Consider the following 18188-nt stretch of genomic DNA (forward strand, 5'->3'; position numbering starts at 1 on the left):
CAAGTCTTGCATTTCTTTTGTTAAATTTATTCTATTTTTTTCTCAGCTTTATTGAGATATAATTGACATATTATTCTAGGTATCTTCGTAAATAACTTATTCTTTTTGATTCTATGTAAACAAAATTGTTTTCTTAATTTCATTCTCAATAGTTCATTGCTAGTGCATAGACAGACAACTGATTTTTGTATGTGTTTTTTTCAGCTCTACTGAGGTATAACTGACATAACTGGAAGATATTTAAAGTGTACATGGTGGTGATTTGCTCTACAGATGCATTTTGAGAGGATTCTTCCCATCTAGTTAATTCACATCTCACATATTTATCTTTCTATTTAAAAATTTTTCATGAGAATATTTAAGTTCTATTCTTTAGCAAATTTCAACTATACAATGCAGTGTTATAGTCACCACGTTATACATCAGGTCCTCTGATTTTTGTCTGTTGATTTTGTATCCCACACCTTTGCTGAACTTTTTGATTCTAATAATTTTTGGTGTGGATTCCTTAGTATTTTCTATACATAAGATTATGTCATCTATGGCTAGAGATAGTTTACTTCTTCCTCGCCAATCTGGATTTCTTTTATTTCATTTTCTTGCCTAATTGCCCTGGTTGGAACCTCCCGTAAAATGTTAAATACAATTGGTGAGAGTGGCCATCCTTATTTTCCTAATACTAGGAAGGGAAAGCTTTCAGTCTTACACCACTGAGTACATTAGCTGAGGGTTTTTCATTAGACGGTCTCTATCAGGTTGAGGACACTCCTTTCTTTGCCTAGTTTGTCAAATGCTTTGTCTGCCTCTATTAAGATGATCGTGTGGTTTTGGTTCTGTGGGGGAGGAAGAAGAAATTTTCCTCTACCCTCAAGATCTAATAATTTGGCTTGTCTAATAATCAAATAGACATGAGACAGATTAGCAAGAGAAAATGACTAAATTTAATTATATGCGTATGTATGAGAACCATGCATACACAACAGGTTCAAAGACAGAAAGGGAAAACGAGGTATACGTATATGACTTTCTGAGCTAAGGATCACTTTGGGGTTTCAGAGGGGAGGAAGGTCACTGCAGGATGATAAAAAGAACAGATGTTTAATGATTAGAAATTTGCGCTGCCCTATAGATAGGTTTTAAAAAAAAGTTATCTCTGATAATCGCTTATTATGGGCCTGGCTCTTAATTCAAATTCTTCTAGATAGTTAAGCTGGGTGGGGTGGGAGGTGGGTGGTGGGGGCAGAAATTTCTCTTGAGCCCTCAGGGTTTTGGTTGCCTTTAGCTCAAAACAATCCACATACCACATAGACACATCTTGGGGTGACTCATTCTGAACCCCTACACTCCTTTGTTAGTATGGAGTATTACATTGTTTGATTTTCTTATCTAAATCAACCTTGCATTCATTCCTAGGATAAATCCCACTTGGTCCTTTTCACATGTTGCTGGATCCGATTTGCTAGTATTTTGTTCAGAAAGTCTGCATCCATATTCATAAGGGATCTTGGTCTATAGTGTTTTCTTGTTGTGATGTCTTTGTTAGGCTTAGTGTCAGGGTAATCCTGGCCTTGTAGAATGAGTTGGGAAGTATTTCCTTTCCCTTTTGTCTTCCCCCCACCCCCTCCTTTGGTACTTTAGCTTCATCGCATCTTCATGGGGTTGCTCTGTGTAACTACCTTGCTCAGTGGGGTCCCAGCCATATCCCTGGAAGTTTACAATTTACTGTGTCATCCATATTTGGCCTCGACTATCCACTGTAGGTGCCTGTGAAAGGGGGTGTGGTGAGAGCTCTTCTCTGGGTAGATAAAAAGTCAGTGCTCTGAAACACCTCATACTTGCTCTCAGGTGGTCATTGGCAAGGCCTTATGGGAGCTCCTGTTACAAAATTGCCCAAGCCTCTTGGTTTGAAATGCATTTTTCTAGGTTTCTCTGGAGGCATTTCAGAACAAGGAACATCTGTTCACTTATGTGTAGGCTACATGGGAGTGGGGTAAGAGAGTTGTCATCCTGTAGGAAGTGGGATTCCATCTGAGAATCTTCTCAAGACACCATCAGGCAAATATCAGGAGGAACGAAGGGGGCTGGCGAAGGCACAGTGTTCCACGTGGCACCATCTTGTCTGGGAGTCCACCATCCTGTCACGCTATCACCATCCCACTGAACCAGACAGGCTGCAGGTGCCACTAAAATCCTATTCCACAAACCACCTGTAAACCTGAAAACATGTATGAAGTTCTGGGGGAAGAGGATATCTGTTTTGGTTTTGCTTTGCTTAAATGGATTGTCATCATTTTGCTGTGAGCAAGTCAACACTGTGTCACACCAACTTTTTCATTTTCAAGAAAGTGGGAAGAGCAGGACAAAGACTCTTCAGTCCCAGGACTAACTAAGCCTGAGGGGAGGTTGTGATAGCCACGGGATGGGACATCGGGACTGCCCATGGTGTGGGGACAGGCACAGAGCAGGTGCTCAGGACATGGTAACTTTCACGGATTATCCATGCGTAAAAAGCTACTGTTGGGGTTCCCCCAGGGTCCTCCAGGCCTGACAGGTACTCCCAGGGGTTGCCATTGGTATCTGAAGGGCCCCAGGAGTCCCCTGAGCTAGAGGGCTGTAAGTTGTCTGCAGGAGTCTGCTTACCTCCTTTTAGGACATTGTCTAGAGCTACAGTCTCAGCAGAGCCAATATGAGTTCTGCCAAACACTGAACATGAGTTCACAGAACACTCCCAAAAGCCATGCACTCCCCCCAACTCCATTGTAAGGGAGCGCTCAGGGATTGCCCAGGGCCACTCCGCCAGGCCATACCCTCATCTTACCAGAAGTCTGCCTAATGCCAGCAGCCCCCACACTCCTCAGTGGTGGCGGGAGACTGGATGGAGCCTGGCTGGGTGGAGTATACGTGTTGGAGTGAGGGATCAAGGAGGGTGTCTGCAGCAGTGGCAAGAGGGTGAGATCCAGACCCCTCCAGACCTGGACCTTAACCTTACCTGCCTCCAAGGTCACCCAGGTGAGCTGGGCTAGTCATCTACCTGGTGGTTTGGGCTTCCTCATCTGTGACCTGTGCGGTGATAGGGCTTTCCTAGATTTGGTGAGCTCTGGTCTTCATCTGGCGTGTTATGAGTAGGACGGGCTCTCTGGGTGCAAGTGACAACGAGGCGAGGTCAGCGAGGCACGGTACAGTGGTGGTGGCGCCAGGGGTTGGGGGCGGGTCCTGAGCTTGGGGCGGCACCAGCGCACGTTAGCGCCGGGCTGGCGCAGCGCGCAGAGCAGCGCCAGCAGCAGCGGCGACAGCAGGTGGGTCGCAGCGAGTCTTGCGGGGACGGACTCAGGCTCGAGAAAAGACGAAGGCTCAGGTACCTGGGGACATGGGCGCGGCGGAGCTGGCTGCGGCGGGCAGCGTTTGTGGGAGCGCCCCGCCCTTGGCTTCCCAGCCCTGTTGGGTGGGGGAGGGAAGGATGACCGCCTGTCTCTGAGGCCAGGTGGCTGCCTGGGCTACGCAGAGCCACTCCTGTTCCGGGTCTTGGAACAGCCTGGCCCAGCTCCCAGGAAGCCTCTGGTTTCCATCTTGCTTTCTGATCCCAGATCACAGAGTGGTTCCCAGCAGTACTCCTAGAGGCTGCCCCTTCCTCATGCTCAGGGCCACCTCCAAACAGGCCCAGGTCTGGCTCCACCAGGCTCCCTCTCCTGCTCTGGAGGCAGTTGAAGTCTCTGTACTTCCCTGTGATTTGCCCACCCTGATGGCATGCCCTAACGCCTGCCGCATCCCAGGCCTCCAACAGGCCAGTGGTGCAGATGCTGGGGTCCCCAGGGTGGGGACAGAGCAAGGACTGAAGGCTGGTCAGGACTCAGCTGGGCAGCCTGTCATTCCCCTCTGGCACTGGCAGGTGCCAGCAGCTGATTTGGTGCTCCTTTCAGCTGCTCACCATGGCCCCGGGGCTGCCCAGCACCACCAGCCTAGCGCGCCTCTGCCAGAAGTTGAACCGGCTAAAGCCACTGGAGGGGTCCTCCATGGAGACCTCACTGCAGCGCTGCCTGTCCACGCTGGACCTGACCCTGCTGGGCGTGGGTGGCATGGTGGGCTCGGGACTCTATGTGCTCACAGGCACTGTGGCTAAGCAGATGGCCGGCCCTGCCGTGCTTGTGTCCTTTGCTGTGGCTGCTGTGGCCTCCCTGCTGGCTGCCCTATGCTATGCAGAGTTTGGGGCACGTGTGCCCCGCACAGGCTCTGCCTACTTGTTCACCTATGTGTCCATGGGTGAGCTTTGGGCCTTTCTCATTGGCTGGAATGTGCTCCTTGAGTACCTCATTGGTGGCGCCGCTGTGGCCCGTGCCTGGAGTGGCTACCTGGACTCCATATTCAGCCATCGCATCCGCAACTTCACTGAGGCCCATGTGGGTGTCTGGCAGGTACCCTTCCTGGCCCACTACCCAGACTTCCTGGCCACTGGCATCATCATTGTGGCCTCTGCCTTGGTCTCCTGCGGAGCCCGCATCTCCTCCTGGCTCAATCACGTCCTTTCCACCATCAGCCTGGTCATCATTCTTTTCATCATCATCATGGGATTTGTCCTGGCCCAGCCGCACAACTGGAGCCCTGAGGAGGGTGGCTTTGCGCCCTTTGGCTTCTCTGGCATCTTGGCCGGCACCGCCACCTGCTTCTTTGCCTTCGTGGGCTTTGATGTCATTGCTGCCTCCTGCGAGGAGGCCCGGAACCCAAAGCGAGCCGTGCCTATAGCCATCGCCGTCTCACTTGGCCTGGTGGCCAGCGCCTACATCCTCGTCTCTACCGTGCTCACCCTCATGGTGCCCTGGCACAGCCTGGATCCTGACTCGGCCCTTGCCGATGCCTTCTACCGGCGGGGCTACAGCTGGGCTGGTTTCATCGTGGCAGTTGGTTCCATCTGCGGTAAGGGGCCCTTCTGGACAAGGTGGGCAGGAACAGGGCAGTGTGGCCCTGCCCCAAGCCTCCCAGGGAACGCATCTTCATCTGGGCTTCAGTGTTACCAGTTGCATAATGGGCCCAGAAAGGTGCTAATTATTAGACTGTCCACCCAGGCTTGTTGGGAGGGAACTATTGCCCCCTCCCAGTTGTATGTTATTAGTTTGGGGCATCTACTTCCAGGTCCTTTCCTGGCAGCCCTCTTCTGATTCTCCAGTGGGCCTGTCACCTAAACGGGGGTGTCCTATTCCTGGGTGGTGGTGGGGGTGACAATTCAGCACCCCACGTACACTCAGGCTTACTCTGATAACCCAGACAAACTCATGTCAATGTTCCCAAGGGACTGCCTGTGCCTTGGCTCCCAGCAGAAGCCCCCAGTGGGCCTGTCCACTATGCTGACCAGTCCCCTACCCTCTGCCACAGCCATGAACACTGTCCTGCTCCTCAACCTCTTCTCTGGGCCACGAATCATCTACGCCATGGCCATCGATGGGCTCTTCTTCCAGGCGTTTGCCCATGTGCACCACCGGACGCAGGTGCCCATGGTGGGCATCCTGGTATTTGGGGTCCTCATGGCTTTCATGGCACTGCTGTTGGACCTCGAGGCACTGGTTCAGTTCCTGTCCATTGGCACTCTGCTGGCCTACACCTTTGTGGCCACCAGCATAATCGTGCTGCGCTTCCAGAAGGCCCCTCCGTCTAGTTCCTCAGGCCCAGCCAGCCCTGGCCCTGTGACCAAGGAGTACGACTCCTTCCAAGACCACACCCGTCTGGTGGGCCCTGAGCAGGCCTCGGCCCCTGAGCCTGGGCAGCTGCGGCCAGCCCTGAGGCCCTACCTGGGCTTCCTGGGTGGGTGCAACCCTGGAGCCACCGTGGCTTGGGCACTCGGTGTCATGGTGGCTTCAGCCATCAGCCTGGGCTGTGTGCTGGTCTTTGGGAACACGGCCCTGCACCTCCCGAACTGGGGCTACATCCTGCTGCTCCTGCTTAGCACCACTGTATTTGCGCTCAGTCTTCTTGTCCTGGGGGCCCACCAGCAACAGCGCCGGCAGGACACCTTCCAGGTACCTCCCCCAGCCAATACCCACTCACTGTCAGCCCTGCCCGCTCCCTTCACCCCTTCCTCCTCTGCCATGGCAGGATGAACCAGGCCTCACAGGGCTGGGGAGGCCAACATGCCCATCCCCCTCTCTCTGTTTGGAGAGTGGGCCCCTGTCTCCAGAATCTGCAGAGGTGGAGAAAGGCTCTGTGGATCCAGGGCCTGCAGACTTCCTGCAGCCCCGCCTAGCCCAGCCCTGCCCTTTCCCTCAGGTCCCCTTGGTGCCCCTGACTCCAGCCCTGAGCATCCTACTCAATATCTGTCTCATGCTGAACCTGAGCTACCTGACCTGGCTGCGCTTCTCCATCTGGCTGCTGATCGGTGAGTGAGGGCCAGGCTGGAGCCCTGGGTGGGCTGCAGGAAGAGGGCAAAGAGGGCAAAGGGCTTAGACCTGCCCCTCAGGTTTGTACAACCCCTGCAGGACTCCTGGTGTATTTCGGCTACGGCATCTGGCACAGCAAGGAGAACCAGCAGGAGCTGCAGTGGCCAGCCACCACACGTTATGTCGTGTTCCCCGATGGCAGCCTGGAGGAGACAGTGCAGGCCGTGCAGCCCCCCAGCCAGGCACTGGTCCAGGAGCCCAGCCGCACAGAGCAGCTCACCAGTCCATGAGGACAGCTGGGGGTCTGCCCACCCTCCCCTACCTCTTCAGGAGGCCGAAGGGGCTAGGAGCCCCCTCTGTCTGGGGCAGCTCATGTTTGTAGGCCTGCCCATGCTAGAGGGTCCTTAGCCCAGGTTCCGAGCTTTGGGTCTTCGGGAGTGGACCATGGCCAGAGCAAGTATGGTGGACTCTTTGCCCAGCACCTTTCAGTTTATGAGAACCCCAGTTTATGGGGTGGAGCGGGCAGGGAAGAGGCCCGCAGCCCCAAGGATCCACAATTATAACTGCTCAACCTGCCATGTGGCCTGCTGCTATGTCCACTGTGGCGTTCTTTGTGGCACTGAGTCCTTGCCTGCCCACCCCTTCCGAACCAGGTAATTGTCCCTAATCCTCAGCAGAGACATCTAGGTTCCGCAAGGGAGAGGCACCAGCCCTGGGACAACCCTGAATCAGGGACACAGCCAGCCTGGGTCCCAGGGTCCTGCCCTCAGGCCGGTGCCTTCTGCCCAGCTCAGAAGAGAGCTACACACACCCCTACAAACACCAGGTGAGGAGGGGTCCATGACAGGAGCAGGTCCTGACAGGCTCCCTACCCCCGGGTTCTCCACATGTCCCCTTCAAGGGTAGATCCAGAGCGCAGAGCCTGGGCCCCAAGGAGGCTGCCTAGAAAGGGCAGCAGAGTTCCGGGGTCATCTTTGTGTCCCAGGGCTCCCAGAGAGCAGGGCATGTGCCAGTGGCTGCCCAGGAATATAGCGGCACAGGCACAGGTATATCTCTCAGGTACAGGCCCACATGGTCCACATGACTTCCCTGAGGAAGCACACCTGCATGCAGACTGAGGCAACAGCTGTTTCCAGGCTCAGGTCCAGCTGCCAACAGCTGGTGCTCATTGTCTCTCTCTCTCTGCCCACCCCATCAAGGGCTTTGTGAGAAAGGCTCAGGATAGTACACACATGTGTGTGGGTACACAACCACCTAGGCCTACTCCAAATACCTTCCAGCCCACCTGGTGGCTGCGAGGCCCCAGTCCTTGGGGGGGACCCCAGGCCCACTCTGCCCCTGCCCCCATTGATCTCCCCAAGACTGGTCTATGTCCACCATCGATGTCTCCAACTCCCTATTCCTGCCTGTAAGGACCACACAGGAGGATGCTGGCTTTGGCGGGCTTTACTCCTCAACTTTTAAAAAAATTTTATTGGGGAACAGTGTGTTTTTCCAGGACCCATCAGCTCCAAGTCAAGTCGTCGTTTTCAATCTAGTTGTGGAGGGCACAGCTCACTGGCCCACGTGGGATCGAACCGGCGACCTTGGTGTTATGAGCACTGCGCTCTAACCAGCTGAGCCAACCGGCTGCCCCGCTCCTCAACTTCTTGCAGCCATGTTATCAGCTTTCTCTGGGCCCCGAGGACAATCAGGGACATATAACCCTGCTCCAGAAACCAGGCCTCAAGGCCATGTTCTCTCACCCTGGCCCTTTGGAGCTCCCCTGCCCGTGCCCACTACTCGTGATTGAGAGGCAGCAGGGATCCAAAGCTCTGCTAAGCCTTCAGGTCCAGATGATTCCAGATGCTGCAACGGCCTGAGCCCCATCCCATCCCTCCCCAACTGGCCCATGTCACTCCATTGGCAAGCTGCCAGCACACCCCTGGTCAGCAGGGACCCATGAGGAAGTAGCCCCTCGCCTCCCTGGGCTGAATACTCCCAAAGCCCTGCTCCTGCCCTGGGACCAGGAGAGGGTTTGACTCCTGGGTGTCCTGTTCCTCCCCTTCTGACCGTGGGTCTCCAGAGCTGAGTGAAAGTCTCCAGCAGGCAGGACTCAGACCCCCGGAGGATTCCAAAGCCCAAACCAGGCCAGCCTATGGGGGCCTCTGTGACCTTTGTTAGGGACATTCCTTCAGCCACTGGGTTCCACCTGGGGTCATGGTCAAGGCCTCCAGCATGCAATTACCCAGATAAGTTTTTAGGCGTGACACGGGGCAGGAGTGAATTCCAGATGTACATCCTCTCCACCTCCATGGCTCCCAGGAAGCCCAGTGAGCAGGTTCAAGGGGGTTGGGCTGTGGGGGGTGGCCACCAAGGAGGTATATAGAAGGTCACAAAGACCCCAGTGACTACCAACTCAAACCCTTCATCGTCCCCTCCCCATCCCAGCTCTCCATAAGCAGAGAGCTGCCACGGGGAAGGGGTCAATACTCCAGCTGAGCAGATGTGGGCCCAAGAGGTGCCTGTGCCCTTGCCTGGGGTCCTGATGGGTTGGATCATCTGCCACCCCACTCCCCATTCCATGGACAAGGACCAAATCTGGATGGTACCTGCCCTAGGCAACCCAGCACCAGAGCAGCTGAGACAACCCCTCTTGTCAGGCCTCCCTACCTTGCTGTGGACTCTGGCTGCACAGCACCCAAAGCAGCAAAGCTGAGAGGGTGGGGGCTTGACCTATGATGAGTGCTGGCAGAGGGAGGAGGGCGGGAAGCCAGGCAGGGCTGGAGTCAGTAGGAGGGCCAGTGCTGACAGCTGGTGAGTGGGCCACTGCTGGGAGCACTAAGGGCAGAGCCCAGGAGAGAGTTCTGCAGACACAGACACAACGGGAGCCCCACTGGACCAGCGCCCTGCCATGTGCTGCCCAGGGCTCTGCTCTTCTCCATGGCTTCTGTTCCATTGCAGACCTCTATACAAGACTGGTTTCAGTTGCTCCCCGACTCTGGAATCAGGGGAGGGACAATCTGCCTGGGAATTGAAGGTAGAATTCTTCTCCCACCCCCCAGCCTGGTTCTGCTGGGGTTTCATCCATGAGGTCCCCAAGGTGGGGCCTCTACCCTTCCCACCCCCCAACCAGTAGGAAATGGTTACAGGCCTCAAGAATGGACCAGGAGACAGAGCCTGGGCAGGGCCACCCTGGCGTCGATGTCGGTCCCAGCAGCAGCAGTGGCCATGGGGGAAGGTGCTGGGCCCCTCTATGGCACCTGGGCAGCCAGGTGTGGGGTTGTGGAGGCTGGCTCTGTCTGCTCAGGGTTGGAGGTCACCTTCGGGGCCTTTGCCTGCAGATGAGGACAGCAGGTTGGGGCTCCGGCCAACACCCTCTAAGTGTAGCAGCTCCCAGTGGTGGGGCAGGACCACCGCTTACCTCCTCATACTTGGTCGTCCAGTAGAAATGGGATTCTCCATCCACGTACAACAGCAGCAGGTCACAGAAGAAGGTGATCTGGGAGAGGCAGGGCAGACCCGGGTCCTGGCTCCAGCCTACCCTCCCACCCCATCCCCCCAGCCGTCACCCTGAGACTCAACAGCAGGCAGAGGGGACTGAGCGTGCATTCAGGAAGGCCTGGCATATGCTCGCCGAAGCCAGAGGGACCCCACACTGGCCAGACTCACCACGCCCAGCCAAGCCACTCCAGTGCCCAGAGTGATGGTTGTGGGGATGATTCCAAACTTCCCTGCCTGAGAGACACCTGGGCTGAGCCTCTCCGGCCATGGCTGCTGCCCTCTGCCACCCCTGCCCTGCCCGCCCCAGCCAGCCCCTCCTACCCGCCCCGTCACCAGGATGTCGAAGCGGATCCCGTACAGCTTGAGCAGGCTCCGCGCCTCCACACCCGAGGCCTCCCACCAGTGAGTGGCTGTCCTGGGGGCAAGAGACAGTCTGGTGGTCTGCTCTGCCCGCTCCCAGGCTGGGCTGGCCTCCCCCAGCCCTCCATCTTTCTCATCCATTAACTCCATCAACCCCCAGCCCAAGTCCTGGGTCTCAGCTCTGTCACTGCTGAGGACACAGGGGAAAAGCAAACCGGGACCTGCCTCTCAGAAGCTCCCTGCCTGCTAAGGGAACAGACAGAAGGGTCCCTAAAAACACCAGCAGTGTGTGTGTGTGGGGGGGGGGGGCAGGAGATAGGGGCAGGCCCAGGGGGTCCAGAGAGGGGAGCTCACTCTCCCCTAGGAACCAGATAGGCTTCCTTCAGGGGAGACTTTCAGGCTGCTTTTCCAGGGGTCAGGAAGGCGTTCTAGGCAGAGCGAGTAGGGCCGATGAGAGCACAGAGGTGAGAGCAGGACGGTGTAGGCAGGGAGCCAGCCCGATGCAGTTACAAAAGGCTCGGGGGTCAGCCAAGCCAGGCCAGGTAGCAATGTCAGGGGTGTCACCTCCAGGCCTGGAGGCTGTGTGCACATATATGTGTGAGCAACAGCTGAGGCGGTGACCTGAGGTGGCAGAAGGATTCCGGGTGGGGAAGGAGGGGGCTCTGAATAGGAGACTCAAAGACGTGACAATAAATGACATGCAAGATCCTTGAGTGTATCCTGCTGGAGAATAAGATTTAGGACCATTATTGGCACAGTTGGGTAAATTTAAATATTAGATTTATTCTGCCAATGTTAAATTTCTTGAGTGTGACAATAGGACAATGGTCACCATGGGGAAGGTCCTCATTCTCAGGACAGTGTTGAGGGGGATGAGTGTCTAGATATCTGCCACTTACTTTCAAATGGTTGTGTGTGAAATCTATCTAAATATACCTGGCTCACTCTAGAGAGGGAGAGAGAAAGCAAATGTGGCAAGATAGTAACAAAAATAAATAAATACATAAATAAAAATGAGACAAACAAACCCGGTGAATCCTGTTGAAGAGTATATGGGTGTTTATGTTACTAATCTTTGAATTTTTCTATAGATTTAAATTTAAAAAAAAATAAAAGCTTAAGGGAAAAGTACAAAAGAAAGCTCCCTGGGCTGTGGAGAGAAGATGCTGGAGGCAGGGTGGGGTGGAGGGACTGGGGGTGAAGGGTCCCAGCTGTAACATGGGGTGTGGGGACAGATAGGGTGAAGGGGGAAGGGCTCAGAAGGGAGGCTGGACAGAGCCTTGCTGGGGGACCTAGAGATGAGAATACCCCCTCCTGCCCCTGGGACCCCCACTGGTGCATGCTGCAGAATATCCAGAGGGCTGGGCTGGGCTGGGATCTGTCCTGGCTTCACAGGAGGACAGGTGGAGGGGGACCTGGCTGAGGCAGGCACTGGGGGCAGTGGGGGTGGCACCTGAAGTTGTAGCTCCTCTCCTGCAGCTGGAAGGAGTAGTGGGGTCGGCAGTCAGAGCCCCCAGCGTCCAGGTCGCAATCCCAGAGGACACGGATGCCCACAGAACCGCCCTGCACACAGCACACAGCTGCTTCACTGGTACATGGGCTCAGGACCCCCTCCCTGAGCCCTCCCGGAATGCTGCCCCCCTACAGACCCACCAGCAATGCCAGGTCCTCAAAGTCCCCACCAGCCGCAGCCACAAGGTCCCCAATTCTGAACACTGGGCAGAAGGGGCTGGAGAGTGGATCATAGCGGCACCACTTGAAATAGGTGTTGTCCCAGGTCTCCAAGGCGTTGGACCTGAGAGGGGCCGGGGAAGGCGGGTGTCAGGCCAAGCAGGGAACAAGGAGGGCCTGGGGCCAGCCAGGACCCACCCACACTTACTTGGAGAAGCTGAACTTCCTGAAGGTGACTGTGTTTTTGATGAACAGTGTGAAATTCTTGGCCTGGAGCAGCAGGGGCTTCCTGCCGGTGGGGGAGGGGCATGAGGGCCAGGCTCTGCTGTCCTGGGGCCCTGCTCTGGGGGTGGGGGAGACTTACACAGGCACAGTGCTGCTCTCCACGGGGCACCAGCCCCGGATCTCACAGGTTCTATGGGTCCCGTTGAACACCACACACTGGCCGGTTTTTATGCCTTGAAAACATAAGACAAACTCCAGGCCTGGAGTAGGGGAGAGCGGGCAGGGGGCTATTGGCAGAAAGGAGAGACGCCGAGGCACCTCCAGTTCTGCACTCAGGAGCCACCCAGCATCCCAGCCTGTCCCCCAAACCCCATTCCCAGTGGAGGCTGTGGCAGACAGTTACCATGGCTATGTGTCCCTGTCTCCCCTTCAGGACAGTCCTCGTGGGCCCAGCAGTTAGCCAGCGGGATGGAGGGGTGCTGAGGTGGATGAGAGAGCAGAGTTGTTCAGGGCCCAGAGGGTGACCCAGCTCTGCAGTCTGAAGGAAGACACCCCTCCCCACCTTAGCCCCCCAGCGTTCTCTGTGTTTGGCAGCACATGAAAAGCTGGAGGATGCAAATAAAAGGGGATGGTCAGAGCAGGGAGGGTGAGCAGCTCCCCCACCCCCCAGTTCCCTTCTTAATGGGGACAGAAGTGATTCATTGAGGCCCAGCTGCTCTGGTTCCAATTCAGATCATACAAGGGAAGGTGGAGGGACCCTGGGAAGGGCAAGTTTATGTCAGGGTGGAGGCGCTGGACATGGACAAAGGACAGGACCCTAGTCCAAGGGGCCTGGGAAGTAGGACCCCACAGACCAGGCCCTTCCCTGACTGTTTTTCTGTAAACAGCGACATTAATGCGTGTACACAGTCACAATGTTCTGGCGATCAGCCAGGAGGGGCAGGGGGTGAGCTTTCTTGGGGTCCCAGACCCCAGAGGGGGAGGTACTCTCATGGGCTAGGCACTCAGACACGGTTCTGCCTGCACAGAGGACGGACCCCACTGTCCAGGGCACCCAGTTTAGGGGCAGCAGGAGGAACACAGTGCCAGGGAAGGGCTCGGGGACTCTGAGAAGCCAAATGAGACAGTGGGACTTCGTGGGCTGTGGGACTGTAATAAGTGGGCAGAAGACAGTATAGGGCCACCTGTCCTGCCTCATTGCCCCTACCTGTGTCCTGAGTCTGCCCCTCCTCTCCACCCTGGCTGGGCCATCTCCTCTCCTGGTCCCATGGCGACCACCATGGGTCCTGCCTCTGTCTCATCAGCCTCAACCCGGCAACCCAAGTGGTCCATCCCACGCACAGAAGATGAAGTGCCCCTCCCCTGAGCAGAGTGGTTCTCTGCTGCTTCTGGGATTGAATTCATCTCTTCAGTGGGGCTCACAGGCTCCCTGAGATCTCGGGTTACCCCCTTCGGCCCCAGTTCAAATGTAGGCTCCAGCCCCCCTCAGCAGCAGGTGACCCTGGAGGTGCCTCATCTCACACAGCTCAGGTCCTTTGCCTACAAGCCCCCTCTGCCTGGTCATCCTTAAGGTCCCACTTGAGTGGGATCCAGTCCTGTGGGAAACCTTCCTTGAGGCTCCAGGCTGGCAGAAGCACCTCCCTAGGTCTCTTAGCTGTAGCTTCTGTGCCCATCGCAGGACCTGCCACCTTGGCTGGGCTGTCGGTACAGGAGTTTCTTGAGGTACAGGAAGACAGAGTTTTGCAAGCCCAGCACAGGGCCTGGCCCAGGGGCAGGCTTAGCAGTGTTTGCTGAAGGCTATGACGCTACAAGGAGCATAGTGCATGTGCTAGGAAGGACCAGCTGACCAGAACCCCTGAAAGGAGCTGGCAGGAACTCAGGCCAGTCTCAGGAAGCTGGGGTTCAAATTAGATAAATTACTTCCTGGCCTTGGCAGTTTCTTAGGAAAGGCCAGAAGCTGGGACATGGACAAAGAAGAATCACATGGATTCCAGAAAACACAGAATCAAGGTCTCAGCAAAATTTCAGAATAGTCTACAAATTGAACATTAAATAGATGTCTTCTGAGCATTTAGAGAGGGCAGGACATCAGGTGTGCTTGCCAAGCATACACACATTCTTTGTGCACGTGCCACCCCTCCTTTGTGAACAGGGCCAACCAGGGACATGTGGCATCCCCAGCAACTGTGGTGGGACCAACCACAGGGCTCAGGGGATAGGTGACCACACAGTCCAGCATGTGATCCAGCCCAGCAAATAATTAAATGTTGGATTCAAGGAAGGAAAGATGTACCACAGAAGTAGATTTCCAAGGCTGTGTTCCGGGCTCCTACTGTTCAAACAAAATTTACACCTGGGAAATGGTACACTTAAAAATGATGAAAATGATAAATTTTATTCTATGTGTATTTTATTGCAATAAAGAACAGTGGGAAAATATCCACAGCTGGGGAGAAGAGTGAGGGCTCTGTGAAACACACTGGATCCCCAGGAAATGCCTATAACGCCGAGACCAGCTCAAACTGGTCCTATCCTGTTTCTAACAAGACCTGGAACCAAAGTTTCTTAGAACATAACTCACAAGTAACACTTGCGAACCCTTAACTTCTCCCTGCCCGCCCCCCCCCCGCCCCCATGGAACCAAAGGACCGGAACATAACCAGAACCTGAACCTGAACGCAGGAACTCTTCCAAAAGCAAAGTGTCTGCTGTCCAGGAAGATCCATTGCTGAAACCCTTTAAAATCCCACCCCAAACCCTGGGTCAGGGAGACGGATTTGAGCTTTGCCCCGTCTCTCCTTACCGGCTAAATTCCCAAGTAAAAGCTCTTTCTTTTCTCAAAAGCTGATGCCAAAGTATGTCGGACAGAGAACCCTTGCTCAGTAACATGCCCAGGTGAGGGTAAAAAGGTGGGATTTCAAGGAGAGAATATGCATTTCTGCATGAGAAATAGGCTAAGGGTGGGGAACTCGTGTTTAACCCACAGTCATAGGGAAAAATTCCCAGAGGTCATAAGTGAGCCTGAAGCCAGCATAAGCAAGAATGTGCTGTGTTTGCCCACAAAAATGAAAACTGCCTCAGGACACATTAATAGAGGTTGGGCATAGAGAAGGTGAAGTGACCTTCCATCGTGGCTCTTGCTATTAGAGCCCACCTGAGCACTGTGCCCAGCTCTGGATGTCATACTGACCCACTGACAACCTGGAGAGTGCCCAGAGGCAGAGCCAGGATGGGAAGGGGCCCGGATATCCCAGAGTGAATGACAGTGGAAGGTGCTGGGAGCAGACTGCTCAGAGGCCTGGAGTCCTGTCACCCACAGGCTGGGAGGCCTTGGGTAAGCAAGTCAACCTCGCTGAGCCTCTGTCTTCTCATCTTAAATGGGGATTGCAGTCATTCCTACCAGGTAGGGTGCTTGTGAAGACTAACTGAAATGATACATGAAAAGATTTAGCCCAGGGCCTGGGAAACAGTAACCCCTACTGAGCCCTCAGTCACCTGGGAAGAAGAAGGGAGGACATAGCAGGTTACCCAGGGCTAGCAGAGGAACTGGGGACTCGCTGGGAGGCTCCTGAGCAAACTTACCTCTGGACATCTGCCCTGAACTTGTTCTGGCGTCACAAGGAAATTGGTCACCAAAAAGAACACATTCTCTCCCTAGAAGGCAAGTGTCAGAGTTGGTGCCTACATGGTTCCTTCAGTGGGAGAGGCCAGAAGCTGGCAGCGTAGTCTGTGGGGGAATGGGTCCTGGTCCCAGGAAAATCAACCCTGTGCCCCAGGGAAATGCCTCCAGTGAGGCAAGTTGAGGCAGAAATGGGAGACTGGCTGGGTTTCTGGCCATTTCTGAGTCTATGCCTGCCTCTTTGAGACCAGTTTATTTCTCACATTCACTTTCATTCACTCAACCATAATTTTCCAAAAGCCTCTTGTTTCTAGGCCTTAAAGATCCAGAGCTGAGTTGGGCCAGGTACCCCGCCCAGGCTGGTGGGGAAGTGGACCCCTCATTGAACACATGGCCAAGAGCCCGGGGAAAGTGTGGTGAACTCTGCCTGGGAACAGGGTGGCCAAGAATGGAAAGGGTGGCTGGCTCCTGTGTGCTGAGCATGACAGCCCTGCAAAGGGGAGGCGAAGGCTGGGCAGAGGGCAGAGGGATGTAGATCTGAAGGGACTTAGTGGCCACCATCATGGACAGGGAGCCTTATAAGGGTGGAAAGCAGAGTTGGCAGGCTCTGATGAGGTCACAGGTGAAAGCTCAGCCTGGTTGCTACATGGATGACCCATTAGAAGACCACCGCCTCATCCAGCTGTGGCATGGGCAGCAGTGAAAACTGTTAGGTAATGGAAAGGATGGGGGGGGGGGGACAGGGAAGTGTCAAGCTGTGTCCAGCGTTGGCACTGGTGGATTAAGAGGCCACACTGGGAGAGGGAGATGATTTCTCTTCGGATGTGGTGGGTGTGCACGCAGGTCGTCAGCAGGGCTACAATTTAGGCATCAGTAGGACAGAGGTAGAAACAGGCTGTGGGCAATCTGGATGGAAGGAGAAAGGGCTGGAAATGCAGTGTGAGAGGGGCAGAGGAGGGGCGCCTGACAGCAGCGCCCCAGATCAGGGAAGACAGTTATCAGGAAGCTCCAGGCCCTGGTGCCCCATGACCTTCCCACCCCACCTTGAAGCGCAAGTCTTGAGTTCCCAGGCATTCCATTCTTTTCCAGATGCAGTCTTTGTAAATGTAGTTCCCCTGGCCTGGCTTCCTGACCCATTCCTTTATTCACCTGGAAACCTCTTACACATCCCCAATAGCCCTGTCTAGGTGTCGCTCCTCTGTAAGCTCTTTCTGAAGCTGGCCCTGTGACAGTGCCAGCCCCCTCCTCTGACATCACATGCCTCTCTTGCACACACTCACGACAAGGGTGGTATCAGAGGTGTCAGCACCTGGCAGCAGCACCAAGGCACCCACCTGTGCCGGCTTCACGAAGTCAGCCACGTCCCACAGCCGAGTCCCCAGCTCCTTGATCTGGGTCACAGAAACCCCTTTGAGTTTGGTGATAACGGAAATCTGGGGATCCAGGTCCTGCTCCTGGTAACCTTTCTTGACGATGAGGGCCCACCTAAGGAGGTGATGGGCAGTATGGTGTGTCCCCGGCACATGGTGAGTGGTGGCAAAGCTGGGTCCTACCTGCTCAGCCTCTCTCCCTCACACCCTATAGGCTCCCAGTGGTGGCGCAAGGCCCCTGCCTCCTCTCCCTCATTTCCCACCCCAAACACCCTGCACAGGCCAGAGGCACAGGCCATTCATCAGAGAGCCAGTGCTCTCATGGGTGTCCTTATCAGGCACCACGGACTTGGAGATGTCCACTACCACCTCTCTCACCAGCCAACACCCTCCTCCTGCCCCGGCTAGACCCAGCTTCCTCCTTAAAGATTCCCCTGACCCAGCTGGACCTGGTGGTCGCTATCAGGGGCCTTACTGCTCCAGCTCTCACAAGTGTCAGGGACTACTGCCTGCCCCACCTAGGGCCTCCTGGGCAGGTGTGGGGTTCATCCTGCTCTGTGCCCAGAGCCCAAAGTGGGGTTGGGCACAAGGCCCAGGAAAATAGGCAGGTGGGCACACAGGAGAACACAAGCTCATGGCTTGCTATTGCACCTGCTAGACAAACAGAAATCCTTCCTTCTGCCTACCCGCTACCTTGTCCTAACCTGCCCCACTCCACTACCACCAGTCTGGCCCCTGGAGAATCAACCCTCAATCCCCAGCCCAGCAGGACCAGTCATGGTCCCGCCAATGTGGCCAGGAGCCATTCTCTTACCCTACCACGTAGACGACGACTCCAAGCTGCAGCAGCCTTTGCAGGACGCCCACCCGCCAGTTCCTGGTCATCACATACTTCTCAGTTTTGTAATCCAGAAGCCCCCAGCCTGTCAGGGCCCCTGGGGAGCCCATGCTCCCAGCTCTTGCTTGCTGCTGGGACACATGAGTCAGCACAGCAGCTGCGGTCACAGTAGAACAGGAGGTAAAGCAGGCGCCCAAGCCCAGCCAGGCCAGCAGCTATTAAAGGAACAGGATTCACTCGGCCAGATCCAGTCTCCACCC

General features: G+C 55.3%; 2 protein-coding genes across 6 annotated transcripts; one reads left to right on the plus strand and one right to left on the minus strand.

Moving 5' to 3' along the window:
* The first annotated feature begins 3215 nt into the window (after window positions 1–3215).
* SLC7A4 (solute carrier family 7 member 4) lies at window positions 3216–7862 on the plus strand. Its single transcript, XM_019757710.2, has 5 exons — window positions 3216–3355; window positions 3918–4908; window positions 5365–6005; window positions 6253–6361; window positions 6462–7862. The coding sequence occupies exons 2-5, from the start codon at window positions 3927–3929 to the stop codon at window positions 6650–6652; spliced, it is 1923 nt and encodes a 640-aa protein (XP_019613269.2). The 5' UTR covers window positions 3216–3355; window positions 3918–3926; the 3' UTR covers window positions 6653–7862.
* On the minus strand, window positions 7791–18153 carry P2RX6 (purinergic receptor P2X 6). 5 transcript variants are annotated; one of them, XM_019757706.2, is made up of 12 exons: window positions 17905–18151; window positions 17055–17205; window positions 15684–15755; window positions 12505–12580; window positions 12241–12361; window positions 12085–12165; window positions 11859–12000; window positions 11659–11768; window positions 10167–10260; window positions 10014–10079; window positions 9766–9843; window positions 7791–9679 (listed from the first exon to the last, which is right to left on the minus strand). In XM_019757706.2, the coding sequence occupies exons 1-12, from the start codon at window positions 18036–18038 to the stop codon at window positions 9596–9598; spliced, it is 1209 nt and encodes a 402-aa protein (XP_019613265.2). In that variant the 5' UTR covers window positions 18039–18151; the 3' UTR covers window positions 7791–9595. The 5 variants fall into 5 exon arrangements, 4 of the variants coding, with proteins under 4 accessions (XP_019613265.2, XP_019613266.2, XP_074177603.1 ...); XM_019757707.2 differs by having other exon boundaries at window positions 12241–12334; window positions 17905–18150; XM_074321502.1 differs by lacking the exon at window positions 10014–10079 and having other exon boundaries at window positions 12241–12334.
* Window positions 18154–18188: the final 35 nt, after the last annotated feature.

Source organism: Rhinolophus sinicus, linkage group LG16 (genome assembly GCF_036562045.2).
Source record: "Rhinolophus sinicus isolate RSC01 linkage group LG16, ASM3656204v1, whole genome shotgun sequence".
Lineage (NCBI taxonomy): Eukaryota > Metazoa > Chordata > Mammalia > Chiroptera > Rhinolophidae > Rhinolophus > Rhinolophus sinicus.

Coding starts and splice junctions, on each gene's coding strand:
- P2RX6 (XM_019757706.2), bottom strand. CDS start 18,038: ATGGGCTCCCCAGGGGCCCTGACAGGCTGGGGGCTTCTGGATTACAAA. Junction 10,261..11,658: donor GAGAGGAGCTACAACTTCAG/GTGCCACCCCCA, acceptor TCTTGCCCCCAG/GACAGCCACTCACTGGTGGG. Junction 9,680..9,765: donor GGACGACCAAGTATGAGGAG/GTAAGCGGTGGT, acceptor CCTCATCTGCAG/GCAAAGGCCCCGAAGGTGAC.
- SLC7A4 (XM_019757710.2), top strand. CDS start 3,927: ATGGCCCCGGGGCTGCCCAGCACCACCAGCCTAGCGCGCCTCTGCCAG. Junction 6,006..6,252: donor GCCGGCAGGACACCTTCCAG/GTACCTCCCCCA, acceptor CCTTTCCCTCAG/GTCCCCTTGGTGCCCCTGAC. Junction 6,362..6,461: donor CTCCATCTGGCTGCTGATCG/GTGAGTGAGGGC, acceptor CAACCCCTGCAG/GACTCCTGGTGTATTTCGGC.